General features: G+C 41.4%; 2 protein-coding genes across 2 annotated transcripts in view; one reads left to right on the forward strand and one right to left on the reverse strand.

Annotated features, from left to right (window-relative positions):
- The window catches only part of slc12a2 (solute carrier family 12 member 2), a 54,954-nt gene extending 34,862 nt beyond the window's left edge, over positions 1-20,092 (forward strand). The window contains exons 17-27 of the mRNA XM_070850418.1: positions 1,047-1,187; positions 2,098-2,204; positions 3,793-3,872; positions 4,341-4,484; positions 6,505-6,552; positions 7,976-8,098; positions 9,202-9,313; positions 12,069-12,155; positions 13,451-13,586; positions 13,934-14,001; positions 15,114-20,092. Coding sequence (XP_070706519.1) covers positions 1,047-1,187; positions 2,098-2,204; positions 3,793-3,872; positions 4,341-4,484; positions 6,505-6,552; positions 7,976-8,098; positions 9,202-9,313; positions 12,069-12,155; positions 13,451-13,586; positions 13,934-14,001; positions 15,114-15,249 — 1,182 coding nt within the window. The 3' untranslated portion in view covers positions 15,250-20,092. The remainder of the gene's footprint in view (positions 1-1,046; positions 1,188-2,097; positions 2,205-3,792; positions 3,873-4,340; positions 4,485-6,504; positions 6,553-7,975; positions 8,099-9,201; positions 9,314-12,068; positions 12,156-13,450; positions 13,587-13,933; positions 14,002-15,113) is intronic.
- An 808-nt stretch (positions 20,093-20,900) lies between these two features.
- Positions 20,901-25,127, reverse strand: LOC139219341 (major intrinsically disordered NOTCH2-binding receptor 1-like). Its single transcript, XM_070851168.1, has 3 exons — positions 24,981-25,127; positions 23,446-23,694; positions 20,901-21,101 (listed from the first exon to the last, which is right to left on the reverse strand). The coding sequence occupies exons 1-3, from the start codon at positions 25,125-25,127 to the stop codon at positions 20,901-20,903; spliced, it is 597 nt and encodes a 198-aa protein (XP_070707269.1).
- Between the last annotated feature and the right edge of the window lie 2,059 nt (positions 25,128-27,186).

A 27,186-nucleotide genomic window follows, 5' to 3' on the forward strand; every position in this document is an offset into this window, starting at 1 on the left:
AACACCAGCTGTCATAAAGCTATTTTAAAAAGTCAGATTATGGTCCTACTACAGTTTGCTGGCAGCAAACTGTTTTGCCCACAAAGGCTGATGTCACTTACGAACAACCAAACTGAAAGAGAGGCTTAACTACACTATGTGGGCCCCTGGGTTGGGTTACACCAACTCTGTGTAAATCCTTTACCTAGTGAGTCTGTTAAGTCCTCACTAAGCTCTTATTAACTGCAAGTTCATATGAAATGAGTGATTCATTAAATCAAGTTGCACCATGAAAACACAAGCACTATCTTAGCTTGTAGAGAGCTTTTTTTGTAAGAATTTCTTACTTTTGTATTTTTATGTTGCTGAGATATGTAGTGAGTTCAACATTTTATAGTTCAGCTGAACAAACTGTGGAGTGGAGCCACTGTTTTAAAATGATCTCAAACCTATCTTTGACATTTCTCTGCATGTGAATATAAACAAATTATTGGCTGATGTATGATGTCGTCCATGCAGAGCTCAGACGTGAGCACCTCAGTGAGCCACAGTGCTCATACAGTCAGTGCGTTTGTTCCACTCCCGTTTACACAGTGTAGAAAGCCTTTCACAAATCCCCTGCCAGGCATAACTGCTTCACAATGGAAAGGCCATTTTGATTGGATGAATGCAGGCTCTGTGCAGTTCAGCAGCTCTCTGCCTCTGTGGACCACGTAGCCCTCCACAAGTGGCCCCTGATCTGCTCTCCTGCCTCCTTCTGTTGCCTCCATTTGGGCTGAGAGAGAGAGAGAGCTCAGCTCCAGTTAAATGGTGCAAACACTCCCAGTTAATGGTATTACAGTTTCCTGGCTGAAGAGCAGCTTTGTGAGCTCTTTTCTTCAGAAATAAACAAAGTTTCTGATGAGGAGATTCAGAGCAGGTTGAATTCTTCAGTCTTCAGTCTGACCTGAAACATCTGATTAAATTAAGCAGCCTTGGAAAAGTTGACCCACAGAATTGTTGACATGTTTGTTGTTCCAAATGCACGGCTGGTTCATTAGTTATATTTTGTGTGTGCCTCCCCACAGGGCTACAGAAGGCCAAACTTCAAAGATCTGGCCACAGACCAGGCCCGGTATCAGCGCTGGCTGCTGAAGAATGAGACCAAGGCCTTCTACACGCCGGTGTTTGCTGAGGACATGAGGCAGGGAACTCAATACCTGCTCCAGGTAGGATTCAGATGAATTCTGCCTGCGTTGCTCTGGAGGATATCACAGAGTAAACGGCAAACAACTGCACTCAGATACGTCAGCCATTTACTTGCAGAGATTAATTCCCAAGAGGCGTTGCTCAAGCCTCTTGTAGACTCGCGCAGCAAGTGCCAACAGGTACCAACAGCCAGCAGTGTTGGCTCAGTGTTCTCCACTTGTGATAAATATGCCATTAGAGGCTTATCAAGACCAGCAAACACAATTGTTCAAGAATGTTGTCATCTGGAAATATTTGAAATTATTTTTCCCAGCTGAGGATAGTTCAGTTCTGTGTGTAAGAGGCTGTAATGTGTATTGGCTTTGGGACCTGCATGCCCTTAATGAGCTCAGTTCATGTCAGTTGTTACATTTATAGCCCAGAATCACATACAAGGTCTCATTAGGCTACATAGAAAACAATGGTTCCCAGGTAACAAAGGGAAAAGAAAAGAATTTAACTGGCATTATTTCATATTTTCTTATTTCCCCCAAATCCCATGACTTTACTTCTCTGTGTGACGCTCTGAGCTGCAGGCCCACTGGTTCCTTCTGACAAAGTCAATCTTGAAAAATACCTCACAAATAAAAAATTTTATTTTAAAAAAATCATTTTTTGATTAACGTTAATCGACAACTATGGCGCTCTATGGCACAGACATAAGCTATATCAGGCTTTGATACACACACAATACATGTTAGTAGGATGCATACAGTGTGTCTGTGCACTTATTGATGAGAAGAAAAATATAGAATATCACAAGAGACATCCTTATCTCTAAATATGGTGCTGATTGGCTTAAGTTTAAACAAGTGTACATTGGCACCATAACAGAAATGAGTCAATAAGTGAATTAATGTGACCGTGATTTAAATTCTTTTCCCCCCCAAGGCTGCTGGCCTGGGCCGCCTTAAGCCAAACACCCTGGTGCTTGGCTTCAAGAACGACTGGCGTGACGGCGACATGATGAACGTGGAGACTTACATCAGTATGATCCAGTAAGTTGAGCTGCTTCAAAGAGACGTCTGATGTTTGCAAACCTTAGTGGAAAAAGTCACCTAAACGGCTTGTTCTCTAATTACTCTACCGAAGATAATGTCTGAATGTCTGGGGAAACCATATTCACTTTGTGAGGAGCCCAAATATATGTTCTTTTTTCTTTTCTTTTCTGCAAATTAGACTTGATAGGTCATTTTTGCACTAATCCACTGGTTAATACCAGTTCTCTATGAAATTGAATAATTTTCTATGTAAATGCTGCGTACATTTAAAAGATGTCAGATGTATAGTATATATCGCCTGCTTTGTTTTATTGAAAAAGCTTCTTATCTTCAAAAAATTATCATTTTCTATCATCAATTTTCTTGGTTTTGCTGCTAAAGATACTGTGTTGACATCAGGGTGGTCTTATATTATATTTGGGCATCTATTTTGAGGTTATTTCAAATGAGCAGTGTTGTCAGCTAACCTGCGTGATTTTGTTTGTTAAAATAACCAATTAATTTTTTAAGTCTATAAATTGTCAACAACAAGAATCCTTGTTTTTTTCTAACCAACAGTCCAAACACAAATAGATTCAGTTTACTCTTTTAAAAAAGATCTAGGCAGTCCATTGATTTTCAAACCTGTTGACAATTGTTTTGTCAGCTGATGAATGATGGGAGTGTGTTTGCTTGGTTTGCGGCCATGGTGGTTGCCACGACACCCTCCCTGTCTTCAGACAGGCTTCAGAAACACGTGTGATGTCCCAGGCAAACTGCTGGATTTACCTCTTAGGGGGGCAAGACTTGGAATGTGGTAACTTGATAAAGCAAAAACATATTTAGGAATAGTAGTGCAGTGTCTGGAGCGTGTGGCTGTTTGGAGCGAGCTGATTGTTTGGCCCTGGAAGTGCTGCTTGCAGCGCTCTTGAGAACTGCTCATCTGTGCAGCACACTGGCCTGCACTCCCTTTAGTCCTCAGCAAAATACCCACCATGAGCGTCCTGAAAATCGACTGTGCAGTATCGCCTTACCACCCCTTTCATTTTAGTTTGTAATCTGCACATGAATTAACAGACATTTTCAATTAATTAAATTACCACAAAGTAATTGGTTTGAGCGTGCAGCCGTCCGGCCCCACGAGAGTCGGGGTGTAGAACGAGACTCACAGATATAACGTACAGTAAGAGCTGGCACCACTGCACACACTCTGTATGCATGTGAACTCCTGTCTCCCTGCTGAACCCTAAACCAGTCATGTGAGACTGCATAAAGGACTTAAGCAGAATGAGTTCCTGATTGTAAAGTGTGGAGATTATGGCATTAGAGCTGAAGGTCAGAGATGGTTCAGCCCCACAATATTAAAATCACAACTAATACGCTCAGCAATGTGCCCTTTACTTTCCCTCCGGTGAGTAGCTTCGGCAGTTAACACACTACGAGGTCCAACCTGCACGACTGAGCAAAGTGTTTGAACCAGCCACTTTTTTGTTCTCACTTCTCTCAGAGGTGCTCACTTGTCTTTCTTTGTAAATGCTGCGTGTCTTTGTAACTTCATTCTGTCCACTGCTGATGGGAATCTTTTTATTTATGTTTCTCCTGTCAGTGATTCCTTTGATTTCCAGTTTGGTGCCGTTATTCTGCGACTGAAAGAGGGCCTGGATGTGTCCCATATTCAAGGACAAGGTATCAAACACATGCACACACACGTTGAGAAGAGTTTAGCAATATGGTGGAAAGCAATATGATTTTTCTAATATTTATATATAACATTATATGGCAGATCCAAAAACCTGTACACCAAATAATCAAATTGATAAGCAATACAATGAACTAAAGCAAAACCTTGAATACTGTGAAGGCTCAAATAACCCAATATTCAAAGGTTGAGTTTATAATTATATCAGGAACTAAACAGGAAGTAAAGTGGGTAAAAAACAATCTATGTAATTCAGCATTTCCTTTATAGTTAGGGGTCAACTATAAGGAAATGCTGAATTACATAGATTTTTTTTCTCATGAGAGACAAGTTAAGGAAAGAAAACAGAAAGAAGACTGTTTAACTCTAAAGTTGATTTCCTTATTCTCACCCCCCCCTCCGCCCTCTTTTCTCTTCTGCCTCTCCTTCCGGCCTCTCGTTCCACTCCCTCCCAGATGAGCTACTGTCCTCCCAGGAGAAGTCCTCGGGGATGAAAGATGTGATCGTGTCCATAGACACCAGTAAAGACTCTGACGCTGATTCATCCAAGCCATCCTCCAAGGCCACCAGCCTCCAGAACAGTCCGGCCATACAGAAAGGTCAGCCAGCCTCAGTATGAGTGTCGCTGCACTCACCTCAATTACTTCTTATATTCCCACTTCATTTACAAACAGACCCTGGAAGAAATACGTTGTTTACAGTTCCACCGAGGAGAGAAGACCGTGGTAGGGAAATGGAAAAATGATCATTTAGTCTACATATTTTAGTAATTAACACTCTTCTATAAGAGAAACATCTTATGTAAGCTTTATTCACAGCATGTCTATGATTGGTTCGGCTGCGTGTGTGTCAGGTTGTGACAGAGGAAGGCTTTTCATCCAGGAAATCACTTTAACACCATTCTCAGAGGTCCCTCTTAATCCATCAATAGCTTCCCTTATTTTGCCCCCACACACACACACTCAATCACACACACTCTGACAGGAAGTCGCCTCTGTGACCCATGACCCTAGTTGTCCCACTGGGCCCAGTTTGTTAGTCCACAGATGTCTTCGGCCAGAGTGAGTGTGTGTGTGTGTGTGTGTGTGCGCACATGCAAACAAAGAAACTGTTCCCAGATTGTGGGAACTGTAGTACCAAACGTTCCCAACTACAGCCTGAGCCTGGTCTCGTCCAGCCTGGGTTTTAAAGGCTGATGTTCGGCGTTCATATTGGTCATCGTTACATGCGGTCAGGCTTCCCAAAATTGAACAACCAACCGCGTTGTCTCAAGTGTTACATGTAAGATGAACTATGCTCTGTGCCCACGTCATCTAGATCTGTCCGCCCATTAACACATCATTTCTGTTAGTTACAACTTGGCTCTTAGTAGCTGTGAACACAATTTCTATCTCTGTGCTCACCAAAATAACTATTCACTATTAAGCATACCCTGTTTCCTGTTTAGCTCCTGTTGTATTTGCTGCTGGTGTTATTTGCTGTCCGAGCAGTTCTTCCATGTTTGCCTAATGTCTTGATAAATTCACAGACCTACATTTCCCCAGTACTGACTGCTCTGGTCTAACAGAGATATATTCTAATTCACCCTTTTTTATTCTAATAGGTTCTACATCATTCTTTTGATTGCCAATTAGTTGCTGTTGATGAATTTCAACACTTCCTGCAGATGTTTCGGATTAGTAGTAGCTCAAATGGCACCAGCTCTTGAAACACCCACAGAATGTGTGAAGTTTCACTGACCGTAGCAAAACAAAGACGGCAAAGTAGAAGCAAACGGAACTAATTAGTGAATGAAAACAGTTTTGGAGAAAAGTAGGAAGGAGGAAGCCAAAGTGGGAGAGTATGACGTGACTGTTCTACTGATGGAATTAGTGCCGTGGAAATGAATAATGTGAGCCATTATAATGAAAGCATGTTAATAAGAACAATGTAATATAGACTATGGGCATGTACAACAGGCATGTGACTGTCCATTAGAGGGTAATTAGTGTGCACTCCAGTTGAGGGTGCCACACACATTGTGAACATGTTGGTCTGGTGAAGGTACAAGATGTAGCAAAGTGAAGATGAATGTCTTGATTTGGGTAATCCTGTTAGCACCAGCCAAAGCTCCTACCTGAGCCGTCGGTAAGACAGAATCTTTGCCCTCCTCACTGTGTGAGATTTTCATTTTAATCCAAGCCCAGTGGAGTAGTTCGGCTTTAGAACTAGATTAGAACTGATTCATGCGTATTTAATACCCTCACATGTCCGTGGATGTTGGCCAGTGGAAGCCAGAGTGATTTAACTAGAGTCCTGGCTCGGAACTGCTGGTTTTATTGTTCCGATCAGGCCTGAGAAATTTCCAGGTATCGGGGAGAAAGCGTTGAGTGCCCTGTTAAACTCCTGCCAGTAGAAAAGGTTCTTGTTTTTCCATTAGCCTGAGTGCCAGTCTGTTAGCATGGAGCTCACACACAGCTAACTGCTCTCCACAGGGCCACGTGTGTCTGCTTTGTGTTGTCCTTCTGACATTCTGTGAAATTGTACATTTTCTACCTCAGTCTAAAGTTGATGGCACATCAAATCGACATTTCACCTCAGTTCTGATTATTTTCTCTCCTTTTGTCTCGCATTTCCCAGATGACGATGATGATGGCAAAGCAACAACTCAGCCCCTGTTGAAAAAAGGCAGGAGATCCACTACATTGGGTTGCCTTTGAACCTTTCTCTTTCTTTCTTTTCTTTTTTTTTAATCTTTCCTTTCATACATTGCGGTATCTTTTGTGTGCTCTTTTCCTCTTAAGTCACATTTTGCTTTCCTTGTGCTCCCCTTTTTCCCTCCGTCACCTCATTATTCACAGTGTATTTTGAGCTCCTCTTGTATTAACATAACATCCTGCACCCTGCTGTTTCTGTCTTGTGTCTCTAGCTGTCTGTCCAGTGTTTCTGTCCCACTTGCTACTTGGCGTTTGGGAATAACATTTTGTCTTTTCCTCCCTTTCTCCTGCTCTCCTGTTAACAGTCTCCAGCTTGTAGCTCTAGCCCAGCCTCTGAAGCTGTACTGTATGTGATAGTGCCTTCAACTCGATCCAAGTCTTGAGTATTTAATGTCGTGGTTGTGTGCCAACATTCCTATTTCCTCCAAAGTGTCTGCGGTCTCTTTTGCCTGCTGCATCTTGTCTTTCTGAAGGTGACAGTTTGTCTGTAGCTTTCTTTTCCAGGATGAAAACTGCTCTCCTGTTTTCATGTTTCCAGCCCTATGCAGCTAACTCCTGAGCTTCTCACAGCTTCTCTCTCTGTTTGTTTGCTCTTCGGTGCTGATGGTGTTTCCCCTGTACTCATTTTTGAGAAACCATATGAAAATGAATTCAACTTCAGATTTAGAAAATAGAGTTAAAAGCAGTGGCCAATCCATAGCTGACCAACACACAATAAAAGGTCATTCATTTAACCCTAAAATCAACTTGCAGACACGTGCAGGTTTGTTTTCATACTGTAACTCCATTGGCTCCCATCGGCTTGAAAATGAAGAACCCAACTCTTACCTAATCTAGTGAGGCACTAGCTCGAAGGCAGAGTAGGTCGCCTCACAGTTATGAGTCTGACTTCAGCCTCTTGATGTTTACGTAATCCAGCACTTTCTGCAACACTAGCAGAACTCTGGATGTTGTACTCTTAAATGCACAGAAACGAATGGCTCCAAAAATCACCAATCCTAAAAACTACCAAAAGAGTACAGGGGAAACTGTAGTGCTTTGGTTTGATAACATGTCTTTTTAGATTCATTAGAACTGTGTAATGTGTTTTAAGTGCTCACCGTCACACCTTTTTCAAAACCACAGTAGTCTTACTGTCATTCAAAGTCAAGGCAGCGTTATCCCACAGACACACTGATCAGTCAGCGCTCTACAGAGTCAAACATCACATATGATTGTCCATAACTGACAGTACAAACTACACAGTTTGTCCACTTGGGATGTTAGGCTGTCCAACTCAGGACTCCCAACAGGCCAACAAATGATAGAAATCATTTTTCACTTGCCATTTAAATGAACTTGTGATTTGTTTGTTTGTGTGCTGTGGTGTATGTGTTTGGCAACCATCCCTGCAGACAAGAAGAGCCCAACTGTACCGCTGAATGTGTCTGACCAGAGGCTGCTGGAGGCCAGCCAGCAGTTCCAGAAGAAGCAAGGGAAGGGCACAGTGGATGTCTGGTGGCTGTTTGATGATGGAGGTGAGTGTGGAAGAAGGGAATATATACCTATAATATATATCGACTTTTGGGAGATCAGTACAATGGTGAATGTGACAGTTATCCACTATACACAGTAGATCAAACATAGTCCAAATAGCTGTGAACTAGTTTCTACTGGTCTAAATAAGACCTTATTGTTAGTATGACTGTGACAACACAGCACAGCTTGTATGTTTTAGAAATGTTTGCAAGGCCGACAATACGGCATCACCTTTTTATTGCCAAAGTAAAATAATTCTTTTGGTAGTTAATGCATTTTAAATCTTTGCAGAGCCAGAGCATGAATTTGGCATACCTCCCTTTAAAAGTATGATTTCTGTAGCTTTTACAGTTATTCTGACTCAGCATCTAGTCATTTTTAAGATTCATATCCAAAAAAATAGAAAAATTCAAACCAAAATTTGTTTTGGAAAAACTTCATGTCTAAAAAATAGCGTTGCCATAACTAACCTTTTCTCTTAAAGAGCATTGTATGTAAACATTTTGCACATACATGTATTAAAAAGATGCACACAGACATTCATGTGCACAACAATATGAGTGATACAAAGCAGGCGGCTGTCAGCAGGACAACACAGAGGCACAAACACCTGAATTAATACTCAAAATAAGAAATGGAATTGGCAAATAAACGCACAGCTGTTAGAAAGATCAGCTCTATAGTGATATGTTGATCAGTGGAGCTGACAGGCCCAATATGTTAATATGCCTCATTCTTTATTGGGCAGTATGACTCTGGGTGTCTGTCAGCCCAGCAGGATGTAAAGATGTGAACACGGCCAGAGGCGTGACTCATGTGTTCAAGACACCATGGCATGTGACACCTCAGATCTGGTTCATCATCATGTCAGTGTCTTTGCCAGTGACAACAGAGGCACTGACACTCTTTGGTGAAAGCAAAACTGTTGTTTGATTCAGTTGTGAAATTGTGGAGTGGAACCCTGTGCAAACGTGTGCTTCTGTAGAGGTTTTGAAGCTCCAATGTTTTCACTTTAACCTCCACCAGCTGCAACACAGCCGATGTTTCATGTTTTCATCACAAAAGCTCTGCGTTGAGCACCTGTTGGATGTCTCCTGTCCAGGTCTGACCCTGCTGATCCCCTACCTGCTGACCAACAAGAAGAGGTGGAAGGACTGCAAGATCCGCGTCTTCATTGGAGGCAAGATCAACAGGATTGATCATGACCGCCGAGCGTAAGTAGCCCACAGCACATTCTTCCCATCCATTATGTCGAGGCTGAAAGTCGACACAAGTAGATATCATAAAGATCAACTGATATGAATACATTTACCAAAAGCAATAACTGTTTGCTCAATTTTTCTGGGTGTATCACACCTGGTGACAGATGTTAAGTCTTTTATTGAGCCTTGAAAATAATAATGATTATAATAATGATGATGATTGTCTTGCTTTGTCTTGCGTACAACATTGGATAAGACCATGATGAAGCCCTACAACAGCCCAGGTGCTTTTGTATTCATTTGCATTCTGCATACAGATGACTACTACTCCTTATAGGACTATTATTCTGCCCTCCATGTATACAACTGGAGAGGAGCAGACATTAGAGGGCTTAGTCATATAAAAGCAGGAATGCAACTTGTTAGCAGTGAACACAGTGCAGCCATCTGCTTTCCTTTCAGCACCACACTCCTGCTCAGCTGCTGCTGACACAAACATGACACTAACACCGTTTGTCTGCAGCTACAAATACTGCTACGTTCTGCCGATGCTGTGTTTACACACTGCTTTGTTTCTGCGTTAGCCTTAAGAACTTAATATATTAATGCACATGTCTAAGACGCAGCCTAATACTTCTACTGACTTATACTGGAAAAATGGCAGCATGCAGGCTAAGATCGCTCCAATGTTGTGCTAATGCGCAGCTCAGCTGCAAAATTTAGTTGTAAATCATCAAAAAGAGAAACAATTCTTATTTAAAAGTTAAAGGTTTTGATTTTGAAATGGGCCATTCTACAGTCACAGTTTGGTTGACGGTCTTGGCGCTTACTTTGGGACACAGTGTTGGGACATTAACACTGCGCTAAGATGACCAATGCCCTGCAAGAGAAATGTTGAAGCTTTGGCAGGTTTTGTTGTGGTTTAAATTTTCGTAACCTTAAATATAAAAGCTCTGATACAAGTTGCAACCAACTTTGAGCCTGACTTAAAAGCTGAATACTGCCTAAAGGCTACCAACTGAACTAAAGGATCGCTGTGATGTCTCTACCAGCCATTATGGTTACATTTTATACCACTGATGACCAAATCACTGGTGACACACAATATTTCAGTCTTGCGCTTGAAGGTTTATAATTAATATTGGGAATGGCAGTTTGACAACACATTCACATGGTCCACCCACTGGAACTTGAGAGATTTTTGGCAGTTTTTCTACTGCTGACTGGATTCTCACCATCACTGTACCATTAAAATGACTTGGTAGGGACTTTAAACTAGCCGCAGACAGCTAGTCCACCCAAGTGAATGTTTTGCCATTTTGTATCAGTTAAGTGAGGTCTGCCCCCCAGTATGCTCCTTTTAAAGAGGGCTGCAAAATAGACAAACCACTTATGTTTGGAACAACAACACCACATCATGTGAGCATCCGGTCTGCGTTGTATTCCCTCATCTGTCTCCATCAGGACCTTTAGTGCAGTCCAAAATTGGTACTTTTCTTGTTATTGTGGGGAGAAGCTTTTCTCATTCAGTCTTATTCCTCTGCAATTTATCTAACTCTGCTGATATGAGGGCATTTAGAGTGACACTTATGCCTTCTAGCTTTTAGTCACTTAGTTCACAGCGTCATCAGATATTCATTGTCCATGTTATGTATCAGTATCGAATGAAAAGTCATTTTTTTTTGTGTTTTTAGACATTGCTTTCTTTCCTAGAGTGAGATGATCTCACATCTGTTTTAGATACAGAGCTGGACTCAGGACGTGGTTAGCCTAGCTTAGCACTAAAACTGGAAGCAAAGGAAAACAGCTAACACAGGACCCGTATGAATCAGTTTATAGCACAAAAGCATCTCTCATCCTCTGCTGCTCTTACTGTCATCTTATACCCCCCCCCCCAATCTCAGTCTGTCTCTCATTGTCCCCTACAGCTGCCTCCTACCTCCTTTTGTTGGATAAAATTAGCTTGGTGCTAGCCGAGCCTTTTATCTCTGTGTGCGTGTGAGCACCCAGCTCTATGTGCACTTTGAAATCCTCTTTGTGTTTGTTAACTGCAAAACTACAAACTGGCAATTAAAGTCAATATCTGAAACTTCCATGAATTCATACTACAGTATAACTATCATTATTAGTTGTAGTAGTATCCTTTTAAAACTGAAAGTCACACACATTTGACATGTTTTCACCCTAAAAGGTGGAGATTGTAACTCCAATATAAACGCTCCTTTTTGCTCTGGTTTGGTCTCCACCAGCTCCAGAGACAAAGATTTGATCTTTAGTTGCTCGTAAGTGCTCCACTGTGTTTATCAGAGAGCTTTCACTGAAAATGGCTGCCTGCTGCTGCTGTTAATATAACATACTTATTTGATTTGAATGTAGTCGTATTTTTTTGTGATTTAATTTTAATTTGTTGGATTTCCACATTTAAAACCAGGAACGTGACTGTACAACAAAACCAAACAATTTGAACATGTGGTGGTAGAAAGCTCTCCAGATATGACAGATAAGGCTTTTAAGCACTCGGCTTCTTTGAATGTGAAACTAAAGGAAATGACTCCCATACACAGAATGCCACAGTGGTCCCAGTAAAGCCTGTCCTACCTGCCTCCACCCTCCCAGAAACTCTATGTTCAAACTGAGCTATTTAAAACAGCTTCCCCTGGCCTTCAGGATGGCTCAGCCCTGTTATCTCTATCCACAGCTGCCTGAATTGAAATAGTTTTGCAGCTGGTTCCATGTATTTATCCCAAAGCTCTTTGTTTTTGCACAGGATGGCCACTCTGCTCAGCAAGTTCAGGATAGACTTCTCGGACATCACCGTGCTGGGAGACGTAAACACCAAGCCCAAGAAGGAGCAGTAAGTCTTCACTTCAAAGAGGAAAGCTTTCCTACCAACGGAGTCATGTTTTCACAGATTTCACCATCATTCCCATGTCTTAGGAAACTTTTGACTCATCATGCTCTACTTCTAGTCCTATGTGACATTGAGGGGGTGAAATGGCCTGTGCTGTCAAGGCCTGCTTCTCTCTGAGGTTAGGTAAAATAAAGGCCCCGTCTCTAGAACATGCCCTGCTGGGCTTAGACAACCACACAGCTTTCAACAAATTCCTAGTTTAATACCTTTTGTGTGAGTCACTTCATCACATTGTAAAAGTGTATGCGCATTGCTGTTAAGTAGAGCAGGTCAAAGTTGAACTTGGAAGAAGCTCTACAAGATTTAACAGAGGTCTACAGGAAGTAGTAGGTATTTGCTTCCAAAAAAGTAGATTGCATATCATAAACTGTTAAAACTGCTGATTTTTCATTTAAACCTTCCTGGTCACGTATTCCCTGTTGTAAAGTCTTTGCTCAGCACACTCAGCACCAGCATTTGTGTGGTTGATAGCAGAGGGCCAGTGGATGAATCATTGTCACCCACATGTGGTCTGTCTGTGTAAAGACAAGACATCAGTAGAATAGCTGATGTTTTTATCCAAAGCAGCTTACAATAAGTGCTTTCAGCCGTGTGGGTGGGACCCAAAATTATATCAAAGTATATCAACCTCATCAGGACTGCTTTTACGTGCTACATTTAGAAACAAGAGATCTTTTTTATGGGCCAAAGTTCAGTCTGAAGACTGGAGTCTCTGTAGAGCAGACAGTGGTGATTTTGTTGAGAGGAAGCTGGGCCCCCTTGTAGTGAGGGGAGTAGAAAGATGATTAGTAGTAATAGAGCGCCGTGGACGGGTGGGGCGGGGGGTTATGGTTGTATGCCTGAGTTACCAGACTGATGATGTCTTGATCTTCGATCGTTCGAGCTTAACACAAGTAGTTAAGTGCTGACAGAAATGCTAACCACACCCGTTAATAAGTGTAAAGGAGTTTCTGTTGCTGCGACCATTACGATCAGCTCATAGAACAAACAACTGAAACACATGATTGTGGAAGTGACTTGAAGACTGCTGTTCTTCATCTTTCTACATGACTGTTGGTCACATGGATTCAATGGTGCTTTGTCCTTTGGATGTGACTTAAGGGATCATTCCATCCCATTACAGTTTGATCCATCAATGATATCAGTTATAACTTAACAACATAAACTCGTCTCCATCCCCTGAGTGTTTTTAAGGCTTGATGATGTTGTGTAACCATGAAGCTGCTGTTGTCTTGCAGCATGTTGGCCTTTGAGGAGATGATCGAGCCGTATCGGCTGAAGGAAGATGACATGGAACAGGAGGCGGCTGAGAGGCTTAAGAACAGCGAACCCTGGAGGATCACTGACAATGAGCTGGAGCTGTACCGTGCCAAGGTCTGCACAGCGCTACGCACTAGAACTCACTGTATACTGTTGTTCTGTGTATCTTAATTTCAGAAAAGCATTGTCATTGTTGATCAGTTAGTTCCATATGATGACATCTTCCTTCTTCCTTTGGAGGAAGGAAGGGTCAGGGGAGTGAATACTTTTCTTATCCACCGCAGCCCATTTTAAGCGGTTATGTAAACACCTGGAGTGGAAACAGTTCAGTGTAAGCCAACACTGTGTCGAGTGAGCTGTACTGCTGGCTCAGAGTCAGTGTAGCAACAGCTTCTGATAATTATCTGGTAAGTTGATACCTGAATGTTTGAACCTGTGTTTGTGTTTGTTTTGCTCCTCAGACTAATCGTCAGATCAGACTCAACGAGCTGCTGAAGGAGCACTCGAGCACAGCCAACCTCATCGTCATGTAAGCTGCTTGCTCTCTCTCTCTCTCTCTCTCTGTGGGTGTGTGTGTGTTTTCATCTTAACGCTGGGTTAATGCAACAGTGTTTGAGGCAGCGTTCTTGTGTAGCAGCTGACGCCATATCAACTTTCCCGCTCCTTTAGTAGCAAAGACTCTCTTAGTCCATCTGTCTCTTCAAATATCCCCACAAATCTTGAAAAAAAAAAAGGACACACACAAGGAAATGGGACAGGTGGATGGTATTTCAAGTACTCAGGTTAGCAGGTGTTCAGACACAGTGTACAGCCGCCTTTAGGGTTTCTCCCTGAGAAATTAAGAGCATGGTTGCAAAGACTCTAAAAGCTCGATCTCTGGGATGAGGGAAGTGGTATATCTGCATCTAGTAGGGACGCAATGACAGTAAGTCCATCCAACATTCAGATGTCGATAATTGAAGAAACACTGTGTTAGTCCACCCCTCAGCATCCAGGGTAGCCTCAAATTCCTAATGTGTTTTGGGACAGTGACTCCTCTGTAGACCTTGTTGTTAAGAGGAGCGATGCAGGCTCAGTCTTTTAACCTTCAGCTGACTCATCATTGACTATGTTTACATGCACAAAATGTGAAAAGTACAATGTGGGTTTGTTTAAACCAAACAAAATTGGACTTATTGATCTTTAATCAGTAGTAGCATTAGCTTCACACATATTTAGCATGTAAGAAGGGATAAATGAACAGTTGACACAGGGGCACAGGAAGTGTAAGGTGTGAAAAAGACTGCTGTCACTGAGAGCAGTGAGAGGTGATGATGAGCACACTTTGAGCCAGTGTCTCCCTGCAGGCATGCTACTGGTGCTGTGTTGTACACAGGGACTGATTGATAAGTTAACAGGCGACCCCACATACATTGTCGTGGTCTTTTACTTATTTGCGTTTTATTCAGGCAAAGTTCTTGAATATCTGCTTGTGTGCGATAACGGTGCATATTGTACTGTTAATTGAACAAAAAGGGGTTTGAATAAGGAATAAAACCAGTACTGGTGTGGTGTCAGCACTGAAATGAATTTTAATGAAAGCAGCCCTACTAATGATTGTCCTCTCTGTTTGGTGCTTCCTCTTCCTCTTCGTCTGTGAAGGAGTCTGCCGTTGGCCAGGAAGGGTGCGGTGTCCAGCGCTCTGTACATGGCCTGGCTGGAGACGTTGTCTAAGGACCTGCCGCCCATGCTCCTGGTGCGCGGCAACCACCAGAGCGTTCTCACCTTCTACTCTTAAATATACACACGGATGAAGGAAATTCAAGTTTTTAAATGTCACATCCACTTCTGCCTCTGGGAGCAGACCCACATACACATCCCAGTTCCAGTCCAAACCTAAAGGTGCACCACGTACACTCCAGAGACGGTAGAAAACACAGCCACTGATGGAAACAATGCTGGTGGTATGAATAAAGATGAAGGAAGTGATATTGGTTGAGATGTGTAAAAGCCCTACAAGTGATTAAGGAATGTTAGGGTGGGGGTGGCGGGTGGTTGTAAGGTTGCCCACTCTGCTCCTTTCTTTCTATTTATTCCAAGATGTCTGGGTTTTTTCACCTGTAGCTCTAGTTTCTTCTAATTTCTTCATGAAAATGTCATTCTTGTCAAAGTTGATTTCTCTCAGGCTCCAAAGCAGTCGTGCACAATGTTCATGTTGTTCTCATGATATGGAACATCTTGATGTCATACTTGTTGAGTTAATTGGACCAGCTGTTGTGTTTGTGACGCAGCAATAATCCCCCTGTTGTTTTCCTTAAATATTGGGAGAGAACCATGCAGAATGCTTTGCAACACCTTCTAAAGCCTTATGGATGTGCCTTCCAGTTGAATCAGATAAAATAATTATAATCTCTATCCAGATTGACAATATTACCTATTATATTGGTGGATAATAGTTAGTTTTATTGAGTTTAAATGTGATTCCTTCTTAGTTGGAGCATTGTATTTATGCGAGTGGATTGCATGAATTTAATGAAGGGTGTCCACTTGATTGCATGAAGACTTTCTCTGTCATTTCTCTTTCTCTCTCTTTTACCCTAATCAACATTTTTATTTCTGGGTTTTTATTTTATATTCACTTTTTGAGTCTTCCTTTCAACACACAGTTTATCTTTCAGGCACAGTGCCTAAAATGTTTATATTGGTCTTAAATTTAAGATCTCGTTGTTTGTCAGAAAAGACATGACCCTAGTTTTCCATTAGCCTTGTCAGGTGGAAAGATTATCTCTCCCATGTAGCTGCTGATTAAACTAAATTAAGTCTTTGAACGGGTTTTGTGTTTCCGTGTCCACATGTACGTTTCTTCCCCTGAAAAGAAACTGCTCTACCCAACAAGCTAGTTAAAACCTTGCCTTAATGCTAGAACTAACGATTGTCACGAGTTCCTTTTCTCTTATAAGCCATACTGGCTGGACGGTTTGTGGGTACATGCAGATAGCGATCCATTAGCAACATGTTAGGAGAAGCGTTTCAGCACAATTGTCTTCTGTACTGTATATGCATCTTAATTTTATTCCCATGGTCCGCCTGCATTAGTCTGTGACAGTGCTTACTGTAGGCCTTTGTGTTGCTGGCGAGGTGTTCAATCAACAGATAGCAACGTATTCCACTTTGCCAGCATTAGAGCCACAGCAGTCTTGATTTTTGTACTCATGCACGCTTGTTTGGCTGCTTGTTTGTCTGGGTGTGTGATGAACTGCTGGTCTCCCATTCCCACAAAGCCTAGATGGGCAGAGAGAATGAACGACACGCAAGCTTCCCTCTGGAAGACTTGCTGGCAGGAAGAATGTGGCATTAGAATGTGTCAAGGCTGAGTGAAAATATACCTCTATGCATATGAGCTTGTGTTGCGTAAGTACTTGTAATAAAAGTCAATCGCTCCTTCATGTGAAAGGATCTACTCGCCTCAGTTCATTTAAGGAGCACTTTAGGCACGTTCATTTCCTTTACCCTAATTATTTCCTTCAACACTGGCTTTAAGAAAAACCTTGTATATATACCATTTTACAGTTTTAAACACTGATGTTCTTAATTAATGGGTCAAATGTATTCCCCTGTCCTACCATGGTCATAGAAAATGTTGACCTGGCCAGAGGATGTGGATTATTTTCAGAACCACACAGTTCTGACGTAACTGTGCTAAATTAAAGCTGGTTTCTGCTGTTACTAAATGGCAACTGCTGCTTTTTGGTGTGGTAATGTTACATTTATTCCACATGTGTGTTCAGACTGAATGATGGTGAATGAGTTTTCCAAGTGCAGCCATTGCTTACTAGATCAATGCAAGTGGATGCACGTTCTCACAGCGAAGCCCAAACTGAGACAAAGACACATCCACGAGTTAAAAGGGTTCAACAAAAACACACTTGAGTTACAATTCATGAAAATGGGGAGAGAAGAAAAAAAAAAAAAACAAGACGAGTATTTCCAAAAACAAAGAAGGAACTGGAAGTTGCTGTTAAGTCGTTGCTAGCCATCTTACAGCAAATGCCTGTACAATCTAGAAAGGTGAAAAAAAACATGGACAGCTGAAACACTGCAGCAGTCAGATTTGCATGGATGACGTGAGGCAAAATGTGTGTTCAGTCTGAACACACTTGAAGGTTGATGTAAGAAGTGCCCGTATAAATGTTCTCGGTGCGTCGCCCTGAGATATAAAAAGCTCCGTTTGAACTGCAGACAACACAAGAGGTCATAGCATACACGGGATCATGTTTTGCAAGCCGTGCAGTTTCTCAAAAATAATGGCACAGCTTATTGTAGATGATCCCTGCGTGCACTGTTAGCTAATGTCAGCAGTTAACAGGAACGTGAATGTGGACCTAAACTGCAACACAATTCAGAAAAATGGTCTATTATGGTGTATACTGGCTGTATATGAAAAACTGCCACAAAACTAATGGAATAAAACAGGGTTCTCTTCATTTGTAATGTATTTCTTTAGTTTCCCCCAGAAAGAGGCAGTTTTAACATTTAGCTCATTACTTGCTGTCCTCTACTGTATGCAATTTCAAAAGAGGAATGTGACAAGATTCTTAGGTTAGTTGAATGTATTGTATAATAATGAACACTATCGCTAGGAGTTAGCATACGTCGCCTCCTTTTGTTTTCCATTCTCATGTAAATGAACTGTTTCCTGCATAGATTGCAGTTAGCACAATGCAGCGTCCTGTGCGTCGGCTTCATTGTGCTGTTAGCAGTCATGTAGCCGCATTCCATCACTCATCACTGTGCTTCACCTGCAGAATGTGTAGGCTGGGTGTGACACGCATGCATCGTGTGGATGTGTGTGTGTGTGAGATGTGGGGAAAGGTTGTCCTGAGTGTACAGATACATTCAGTGCATACACAATAACTACGTACACTCATCATGCTGTTAAATATGCCCTGAGTACTTTCCAAGTATGTGACGAGCATGCACTGGGAGGAACTGTAAAGCTTTTTAAAACTTTGAAGGCACAGTCAAAGACAATCCCTGGTTAAAGTTAGAGCACACAATAGAATCCCCCAAATGCCAAAAATATCTTCCCTGCTTATTGTTGGTGTTAGTAGATCCGGTTTAGACTTGTGGAAAACCTTTCCAAAAAGAGGAGACCTGATCCAAAAAGTTGGATAATTAAACCCAAAGCAAAAACATTGTTGACCCAGGACCCTCCCTGATGTAACTACACCTTTTTCATTCAATTTTGGCCTTAACCAAGTTAAATCATACAAGTATACCTGGCCCAAACCAAGGACTAAAAGTCAAGATATCTCTGCTGATCTCTGATTTTGGCCTTTTTTAAAAAAAAATCTGTTTCTCGCAAGGCACCCAACTTTCTGAAAGTGCAACAGTAAATGACTGCAGTGTCACTTTAATTCACAATAACATTCCTGTCCATTTCCAGTTAGTACAAAAGTAAAGTACATTTTCATATAGTAACCGCTAAAACAATATGCAATGACAATTTGTATATAGCACATCGTGTACTTGTCATATACATACTGTGCTCTAGAGGGAGATTGTAACATTTGGGGGTGTTATTGTGCACTATAACAAAACCAAGTGTATCTTTAAACTCTGCTCTTTGTCCTGCTGTGAAGCACTCACTCTCCCTGTCACACAGCAACAACATTACAAACAAGAACACGGGTTACTCTATATTTGTATATTAAAGAATATATATGCCTCTGTATACATATATATAAATGTATCAGTCCGACCTTGAGGGGATCTTTGTCTTTGATAAGTCACATTAAGTCAAACAAAAAGACCTCCTGTAAACATTTTACAACCAAATACTAGTGTTTGTGTGTGCTGTTTTCTTCATTTATGTCCTGATAGATAGATCTAAAGCCTGTCCGACAATACTACTGTGTTCCACTGAGGAAACCAAATGTCACCTGTACTCCCATGTCATCATTAGACATCCCCTAATTATTATTGTATGTATTTTTTGCCAAAGTTCCCCTTCCTCTCCAGCCCCCATCTGTCATGTGTCGAGCCATGATGATGGATCAATGTGTAAAAAGAAATCATAACCTGGTCTCTGTATCTCATGGTTGTCGACCTCTTGTCCACATGCATACATTAACCTGTAAATAAACTTCGTAGTCTAATGGAATAACTTAAGGGAGAGGAGTAATTATGTTGAATTTCAATGTGGAGAAAGATATTTATTTTAGTTTAGAATTTTCTCCGCTGTTTTTTTTTTTCTTTTCTTTTTTTAATTTTTTGTCTTAAATATCTTGGTTTTGGTTGTAAGTTAATTTGCATGTTGATTTCTTTCTTTTTTTTCTTTTACTGTTTTGTTGCCTTTTGATTTTTTGCAAATTGTGTCTTTTTTTTTTCTCTTTTTGAGTCTGTATTTCTATCTTTTCAATGCCTTTTTGAAGAAAAGACATGATGACAAAAGCAGATCAAACCTGTTTTCTCCTGCTTTCACACATACGTGGATGGAATCGACCCAGCTGGTAGAAGCAGTAATGTTTTGATACACTGTACTGTTAACAGTCACAGATATGCTTTTTCTAACATTTTAACATTTATGATTACCAATACTTTGTACATCTTTATTGCAATAAATAAATCAAATGAAATCAGTTATATTTGAAGTCTCCTTTTCTGCTCTGTGTTATTTATACATTACTGAATAGTGGGAAAGAGTAGGGGGGTGGGAAAATGAGTGGCTACAAAATGTTTAAGGTGGATTACTACTTTATTGTCATCACCTCACTAAAACAATTGTTTAACATTGTCAAATTAGCATAAACTACAATTATAAATAAAATCATTTTTTGTGTCAATGCTTTTTTTTATGGAAAGTGCAAACATTAAAACATTACAATTGTTTGATGGCACTTAAGTGGTTGTGATTGTAGTTGAATAATTCATTATCTCAAGATAAAAGTGTTTTCTTGTGATTGAGTTAATTATCAAATGAGGCAATTAAGTTGTGATGTGGAGATAATGGAATAAAAAATAAATGGCTGCTTTTGTCTTCTGTACTTAAGGCTTTAAGATAACCCCTTTAAATCAGGGGTTTAATCCCTCACTGGGGGAAAGTTTCAAGTCAGTTTCACAGCTTGATGCGGTCAGATATGTGCTCTGTTGCACCTATGACCACACCCAACTGTGATGTCACAATGTGCTGACACCCAGGAGTACACCTTCAGAAAATTTCATGGTGGATAAAAAACTTTTCTGTGGATATTGATGGTCCCCAGAGAGTGTGGGAGCAATGTAGCAAAAACATTATGAGCATAGCTGTAAAGAACATATTACGATCCAACCAGTCTTCTAGTTCTAGTTCACTGTCAAAATACAGTAAGAACAGAACAATATATGACCACACCTGCAGGGAGGTGAAGTCTGAAAAGGTCCACTATTTAATGCCAGTGTCCTCCTCAGTCAGTTCTTCCTCTGTAGAACCACAACGGGCACTATGATAACAATAAGTATGACACAAATGGACAACATGACTGAGGAAAGAATTTTACAAAGTCGTTTCCTTTTGTGTTCTGCTTCTTTCTTCTTCAGTAAAGTATCAAATCCTGGAGTGTAGAGATCCTCCAGCCAAAAGTCCAGATCTTTAGGAGTCTTCTCTTCCTCCTGCAAAGAAAATTAAAATAAGCTTGACTAGAAAACATCACCATGTACAAGTAAGCCCTGTGATTCTCCTTGTCATTAATATCCATACACGCTGCTATGCATTAGTTTGTAACCTGCCTGTTCCCTTTATGCTTGTCATCTTGGAGCCAAAAATGGGGTGTGGGAAAGCTGTTTGTTGAATGAATGAGATCTAGAGTCCATATAATCAATGCTTAATTTACTGAGCCCCCAATCATTTCTATGTAATTACATGATAAAACACCATAAACAAAAATAACTTAATTAGTAATAGCTCAACTGCAGTTAGCTTTAAAGTCCACATGTCCTGTTTTTCCTTATTGCATATGAGATAATGATAAGAGTGTATCTAGAGCAAGGAGTGGTCTGGGTTACTCACATGGTCTGAAATAATTGTTTGAACTACCAAGTGGAATAGCACCATAGCACCAAGCTACCTCATAACTGTCACATTTGATGCATAGCCACATTTGGCATTTGCAAAAATCTTTGAAGATTTTTAAGTACTTAGTAGAATTTTTTTGTTTTAATTTATTTGGTTAGTTTTATTTAGCTGTGTAATTTTCTAAACTCTAATAGTCTATTTGAGGATTTTCAGTCAGGTTTTAGTGCGAACCATAGCACAGAGACAGCACTGGTGAAGGTTACAAACGACCTCCTTATGACATCAGACAGAGGACTTCTCTCTGTACTGGTCTTGTTAGATCTGAGTGCTGCGTTTGATACCATTGACCATCACATCCTATTACAGAGACTGGAACACTTCATTGGCATAAAAGGAACTGCATTAAGCTGGTTTAAGTCCTATATTATTAGATCGATTTCAGTTTGTACATGTTAACAATGAATCCTCTGTCCACACTAAAGTTAGACATGGAGTTCCACAAGGTTCGGTGCTTGGACCGATATTACTTACCTTGTATATGTTTCCTCTGGGTAATATTATCAGGAAACACTCCGTTAATTTCCACTGTTATGCAGATGATACCAAATTATACTATAAAGCCAGATGAATCCAATCAATTGACTTAACTCCAAATCTGCCTTAAGGACATAAAGTCCTGGATGAACAGCAATTTTCTGCTGCTAAACTCTGACAAAACTGAAGAGACCATATTTCTCCTGTACTGGCTTCTCTTCATTGGCTTCCAGTAAAATCTAGAATAGAGTTTAAAATCCTTCTCCTCGTCTACAAAGCTCTTAATGGTCAGGCTCCATCATATCTTAAAGAACTCATAGTACCGTACTATCCCACTAGAGCACTGCGCTCCCAGCATTCAGGCCTACTGGTGGTTCCTGAAGTCCTCTAAAGTAGTGATGGAGCCAGAGCTTTCAGCCATCAGGCTCCTCTCCTGTGGAATCTCCTTCCAGTTTGGGTTCGGGGGGCAGACACCCTCTCTACATTTAAGAGTAGACTAAAAACCTTCCTTTTTGATAAGGCATATAGTTTAGGGCTGGCTCAGGCCTTGGACCAGCCCCTAGTTATGCTGCTACAGGCTTAGACTGCCGGGGGACTCCCATGATGCACTGGGCTCCTCTCTCCTCTTCTCTTCTCTTCTCTTCTCCTCCTCCTCCTCCTCTTCCTCTCCATCCTTATGCTTCATGTCTCTTTAATGTCTGTTACTAACTTGGTATCTTCCCCGGAGCCTTTCTGTGCTTTTCTCATCTCTCTGGTTCCTGTGGATCCTGGTCCTGGTTCTCCTGCTGTGGTTCTCTGGCTTCATGAATCACTGCTGAGGATCATCAGCCACCGACACTTTTTACTGATATTAGTCCTGTTATTATTATTCAGATATTAACTATTGTCATGTTTTTCAATGTTACCATATTGCTCATTATTAGTCATATTATTAGTAATATTCCTAATACAACTGTATGCACCATGTGAGCAGAATGTAAACTGGTTATTAAAACAGGATCCATCCACAAGATGAAAAAACTTTGTTGTATTTTGTTTGTATTGTACTTCACATTTCTCATGGATATCTACATTCAAGTCATCAAAAACTGTGTGACATGCAGTGAACCTAGGGCTTTTGGGGCCCCTGGGGATCAGTTGGTAATTCAGCCTAAAATCCATGTAACAGTGACCCAGTAGTCACTGGCTCTCTTACAGCTGTTTGTTATGTGGCTTGCAGAGAAACAACAACCAACAAATCTGGAAAATGTTTGTTCCTGGCACTAAGAAATGAAATGAATGGTCTACACAGTGCATCATCTGTCCAGCTGTTCATCTGTCTGTCTTTTTTTATTTGCACCAATCTGTCTTCAAAACACACATTCATCCTGCCAATCATCCGTAGCCTCTCTTCCTCACACAAATTACCTTTAAGTAATCTGCAAGGTTGCTGTGGATTGTTTGGGTGTCGTACTCCTTGACAGTCCAGGAAGGCTTAGGCTGTTTGTTTTCCTCTGCGTCCATCTGCCTTATGTCCATGTACAGAGGGTTCCTTTTAATGTTGGACTTCAGAGTGACTGGAGTGATGTGCTTCTCCAGGTATCTGTCCACAAACACTACAGGTGTGCCCTCTGGGGATGGGGGAGACCTGTGCCCGGCCAGTATGCTTTGCTCCCTCTATGGAGACAATGAGGCATAGATTTTAGTAGACTTACAATGACATTTACAAGGCCGTCTAAATCAGATTTTTTTTTGCATCAAATGCATAATAACAATGTCATCTACATTTTATTTAAGCTAAATTCCTTTCATTTCAACAGGATTGACAGTGTCAGTGTTTTTACACTGTTATTCCACAACTGCAGCTCTCAAGATGAATAGAATTAGATGACACAGTAATTAGAAATAAAAATGATACCCACTCGTCTTCAATTATATGGTAAATATCCACACCATCATTTAGTGAGATAAACCTTTTCAATGCACAATGCATTCTAGCTGTAGGATTAAGCCTTAGGGAAAAGCAATCAGGAAGCCTACAGCCTTTTTCCCAGTTTTCTCTGGCCATTTACTGCATACATTAAGGTGTTGGTGTTGAAATTCCTCTTTAACTTATTTTCTCTGCTCTCATCTGCACTCAGAAATACCCACAACTTTTAACTTTCAGAAGTACATCAGAAATTCCTAATAGTTTGTTCAACATCAGACAAAAAAGCTTGCTAATACAATCCAGGTACTAACACTATGCTGCTGAACATATTTAGAAAGAGATATATAATAAGTCCCACACTTATTCACAGCCTTAGCCTTCCATTAATGCTATTTTTAGTCTAGTTGTGTGATTATGTTTACATTTTGCCTTGCTGAACGTCCCTTTTTGCTGTCTCCCAGTGAGTTTCATATCATATGAAGTGCTTCATTCCCGCCTGAGATGCTAATCATCAAGACGACTGATGCTGTGGCTCAGTGGAGCTAGGTAACCCAAAGCTTTTTGGTACAGGCCTCTGGTGTGACAGTGATCTCAGATGATATTGTTCTTTAGTTGTACGAAACCAATTCGCAATTGATCAAACAACCAGGGAGCATATGGTGTGGTATGCTGTAGAGCCCTCTGAGACCAAATGGTTGATTTTGGATTAAATAAACTTCACTTTATTGGACTAACAGCTCTTTCTCTGTTCTGTTCATAACATTTCTGCATTCTGGATCAAACATTCAGTCACACTTGCCCCTGGGCATGATGACTGATTAATACTATCCTGTTCTCCTGTTTCAAGCCACTATCACCACACAGCTCTAGATGGTGATGATGACTTCTGCTAGAAGATCATTCATCCACATCATAAATAACGGATTTGGGTACATCACTAATGTGGAATAACATATAAGGAAACAAAGGGGAGAAACAAAACACAGAGCACACACAGAATGAACGTGCAGTGAGAGGAGTTGTGAGTCCATACCTGGGAGTAGACCCTGTTCTGCCAGTGTCTCTGACTGGAAATGACAGCCCCGACCTGGAACATGCCGTGCGTGGCCGGCAGCATCCCAACGTCCAGCTGGAGGAACTTCTCTGGGTGGTTGTTGTTGGGCAGAACAGAGATGTCCATCCTGGCTGTGTTGCTCCATCCACACTGACTGCTTCATCTGCCGGCAGCCTGGCTGACATGCTCACTACAACATGCTAACTCTGTAATAATTCATGAAGAGCAAGATATTCATGAGCCTGTATCACTTGCAGGTGTGTGTAACGCAACCTGACCATTAAGAGCCTGACGCTGAAAACCAGCAGAGAGGTGGGTGGAGGCCCGGTCAGCTACATCCACCCAAGTCATCTGAGTGTTGTGTTACATAAAACCTGCCTGTAGTGTAATGCAACGACATTTACTCATAAATACTCATGAACACATGACCTTATAGGATATGATGATTTGTTATAGATGAAACTATGTAACAGTTTATACATGTGCAGCTGAAATAATTGGACTGACTCATTTTTCACGCCAAAACATTTCACAGTTCCATCATCTCACATGTTGCTTCTTTTCATTTACATTATATTTACGTTTTCAAAATAATGTCAATGTACTTTTTGATAATGTTGAGGTCTGAGGTCACAATTATTATTGCAATTATTAACCATTAATTGACCAACCTAGATTAGAATCAGGAGATTAATCCAATTGGTAAAGAAAAGAATCATTTGTTCAAAATGAAGTCCACCTCAACAGTAAAATCTTGCTTTTATGTTAATACATGAGGAATAACTAAAGGTAGAATATGTATTAGCATCCCAGTCACAGTAACTTTTAATATTTAGGCTACATTTTCCTACTTATCCTTCCATACTTTTACCTAACATCGTCTATTCATGACAGCGTATTGTTACAGTGTGGTAGCCTATCAGTACTGTTACTGTAGTCATGGATCTGAAAACAGAATTACACCTCTCTGTGTGATGCATGATAAATGCTATGATCCCTGATCTCCAGTGTCATCTCTGCTGCTGCTGTGCTCCAGCCTGAGGATGGTGATTCTAATGCCTCTGCGGGCAGCTATCATAGCTGACAGCCGAACACCTCCTGGTGATGCCCTGAACTTTCCACAGGGGCTGTGACCAGGCCACAACTGACTGTGGATCAGCCCTTTGCCTCAGATGCTCACATGTGATGAGGTATGTTGAATATGTTGCCAGATTTCTAAATCTGCAGCAGATTATTCATTTTTTAACCAATCACATAATGGCTTTGTCTATAAATCTTTTTTTTTTTTTGGGGGGGGGGGGGGGGTCATTTTTGCTTAAAATGACTTTAAAGATTAATCAGCAATCAAAAGCTGCTGATTAAACGGCGAGGTTCATTCCTCATGGGAGCATGAATGTGCTCAACAGATTTCCTTCATGAAAATATGCTCGTCACAGGCAAACAGATGGAGGAGGACGGAGGAAAGCAGCCTCCTTGGCCGAGGTTTAAAGCGTGTGTGTGTGTGTGTGTGAGTGTGTGTGTGTGTGAGAGAGAGAGAGACAGACACACACGCACACACACAGAGGTGGTGATGAGGGGGGCGGTTGCGGCCACATAGATGGGGATGGTGCAGCGGGGTTGCGCAGCAATCCGCCAACGATGTAACGTGGGAGGAGGAGAGGAAGAACCGGTGGAGCCTGGCCAATAAGGCGGATATTGCAGTTTTACCTTTTGCACATGTCCGATGTCGTCATTGGGAAACCACCATCGCCCTGCCTCGTCTCGCATCCCTGACAGAAAATGGATCAGGACGGACTGGGAGTCCGGGCTGATGCGGTAAGACATGGAGCTTAGATTTGCAGCACCGTGTGTATTTTCCGTGCTCTGTGCACGCGGACACACGTCCGATTCTGCATTTTGAACACCACGAACTGCAGCCCATCGTGCTGGATCGTCTCCCCTCTTCATTTCTGTTTCATTTGACATCGCTGCGACGGTCGTGGTGATTGAGCACGGTGTGGATCGTGCATCCCATTTTCGGATTTGTGCACATATCAAATTGCATGTAGCCGTTCGGAGCTTGCAAAGCGTGTCGTTGTGTGTGCGTGCGTGCGTGCGTGCGTGTGTGTGTGTGTGTGTAAGTGTTTGTTCTGGGCACACAGGGATGCAGTCCGCGGAGTCATTTCCCTGCTGGCTGATGTTGGAC

Source organism: Pempheris klunzingeri, chromosome 19 (genome assembly GCF_042242105.1).
Source record: "Pempheris klunzingeri isolate RE-2024b chromosome 19, fPemKlu1.hap1, whole genome shotgun sequence".
Classification (NCBI taxonomy): domain Eukaryota; kingdom Metazoa; phylum Chordata; class Actinopteri; order Acropomatiformes; family Pempheridae; genus Pempheris; species Pempheris klunzingeri.

Coding starts and splice junctions, on each gene's coding strand:
- LOC139219341 (XM_070851168.1), bottom strand. CDS start 25,127: ATGGACATCTCTGTTCTGCCCAACAACAACCACCCAGAGAAGTTCCTC. Junction 23,695..24,980: donor AGAACAGGGTCTACTCCCAG/GTATGGACTCAC, acceptor TTGTCTCCATAG/AGGGAGCAAAGCATACTGGC. Junction 21,102..23,445: donor ACCTTGCAGATTACTTAAAG/GTAATTTGTGTG, acceptor TTTTCTTTGCAG/GAGGAAGAGAAGACTCCTAA.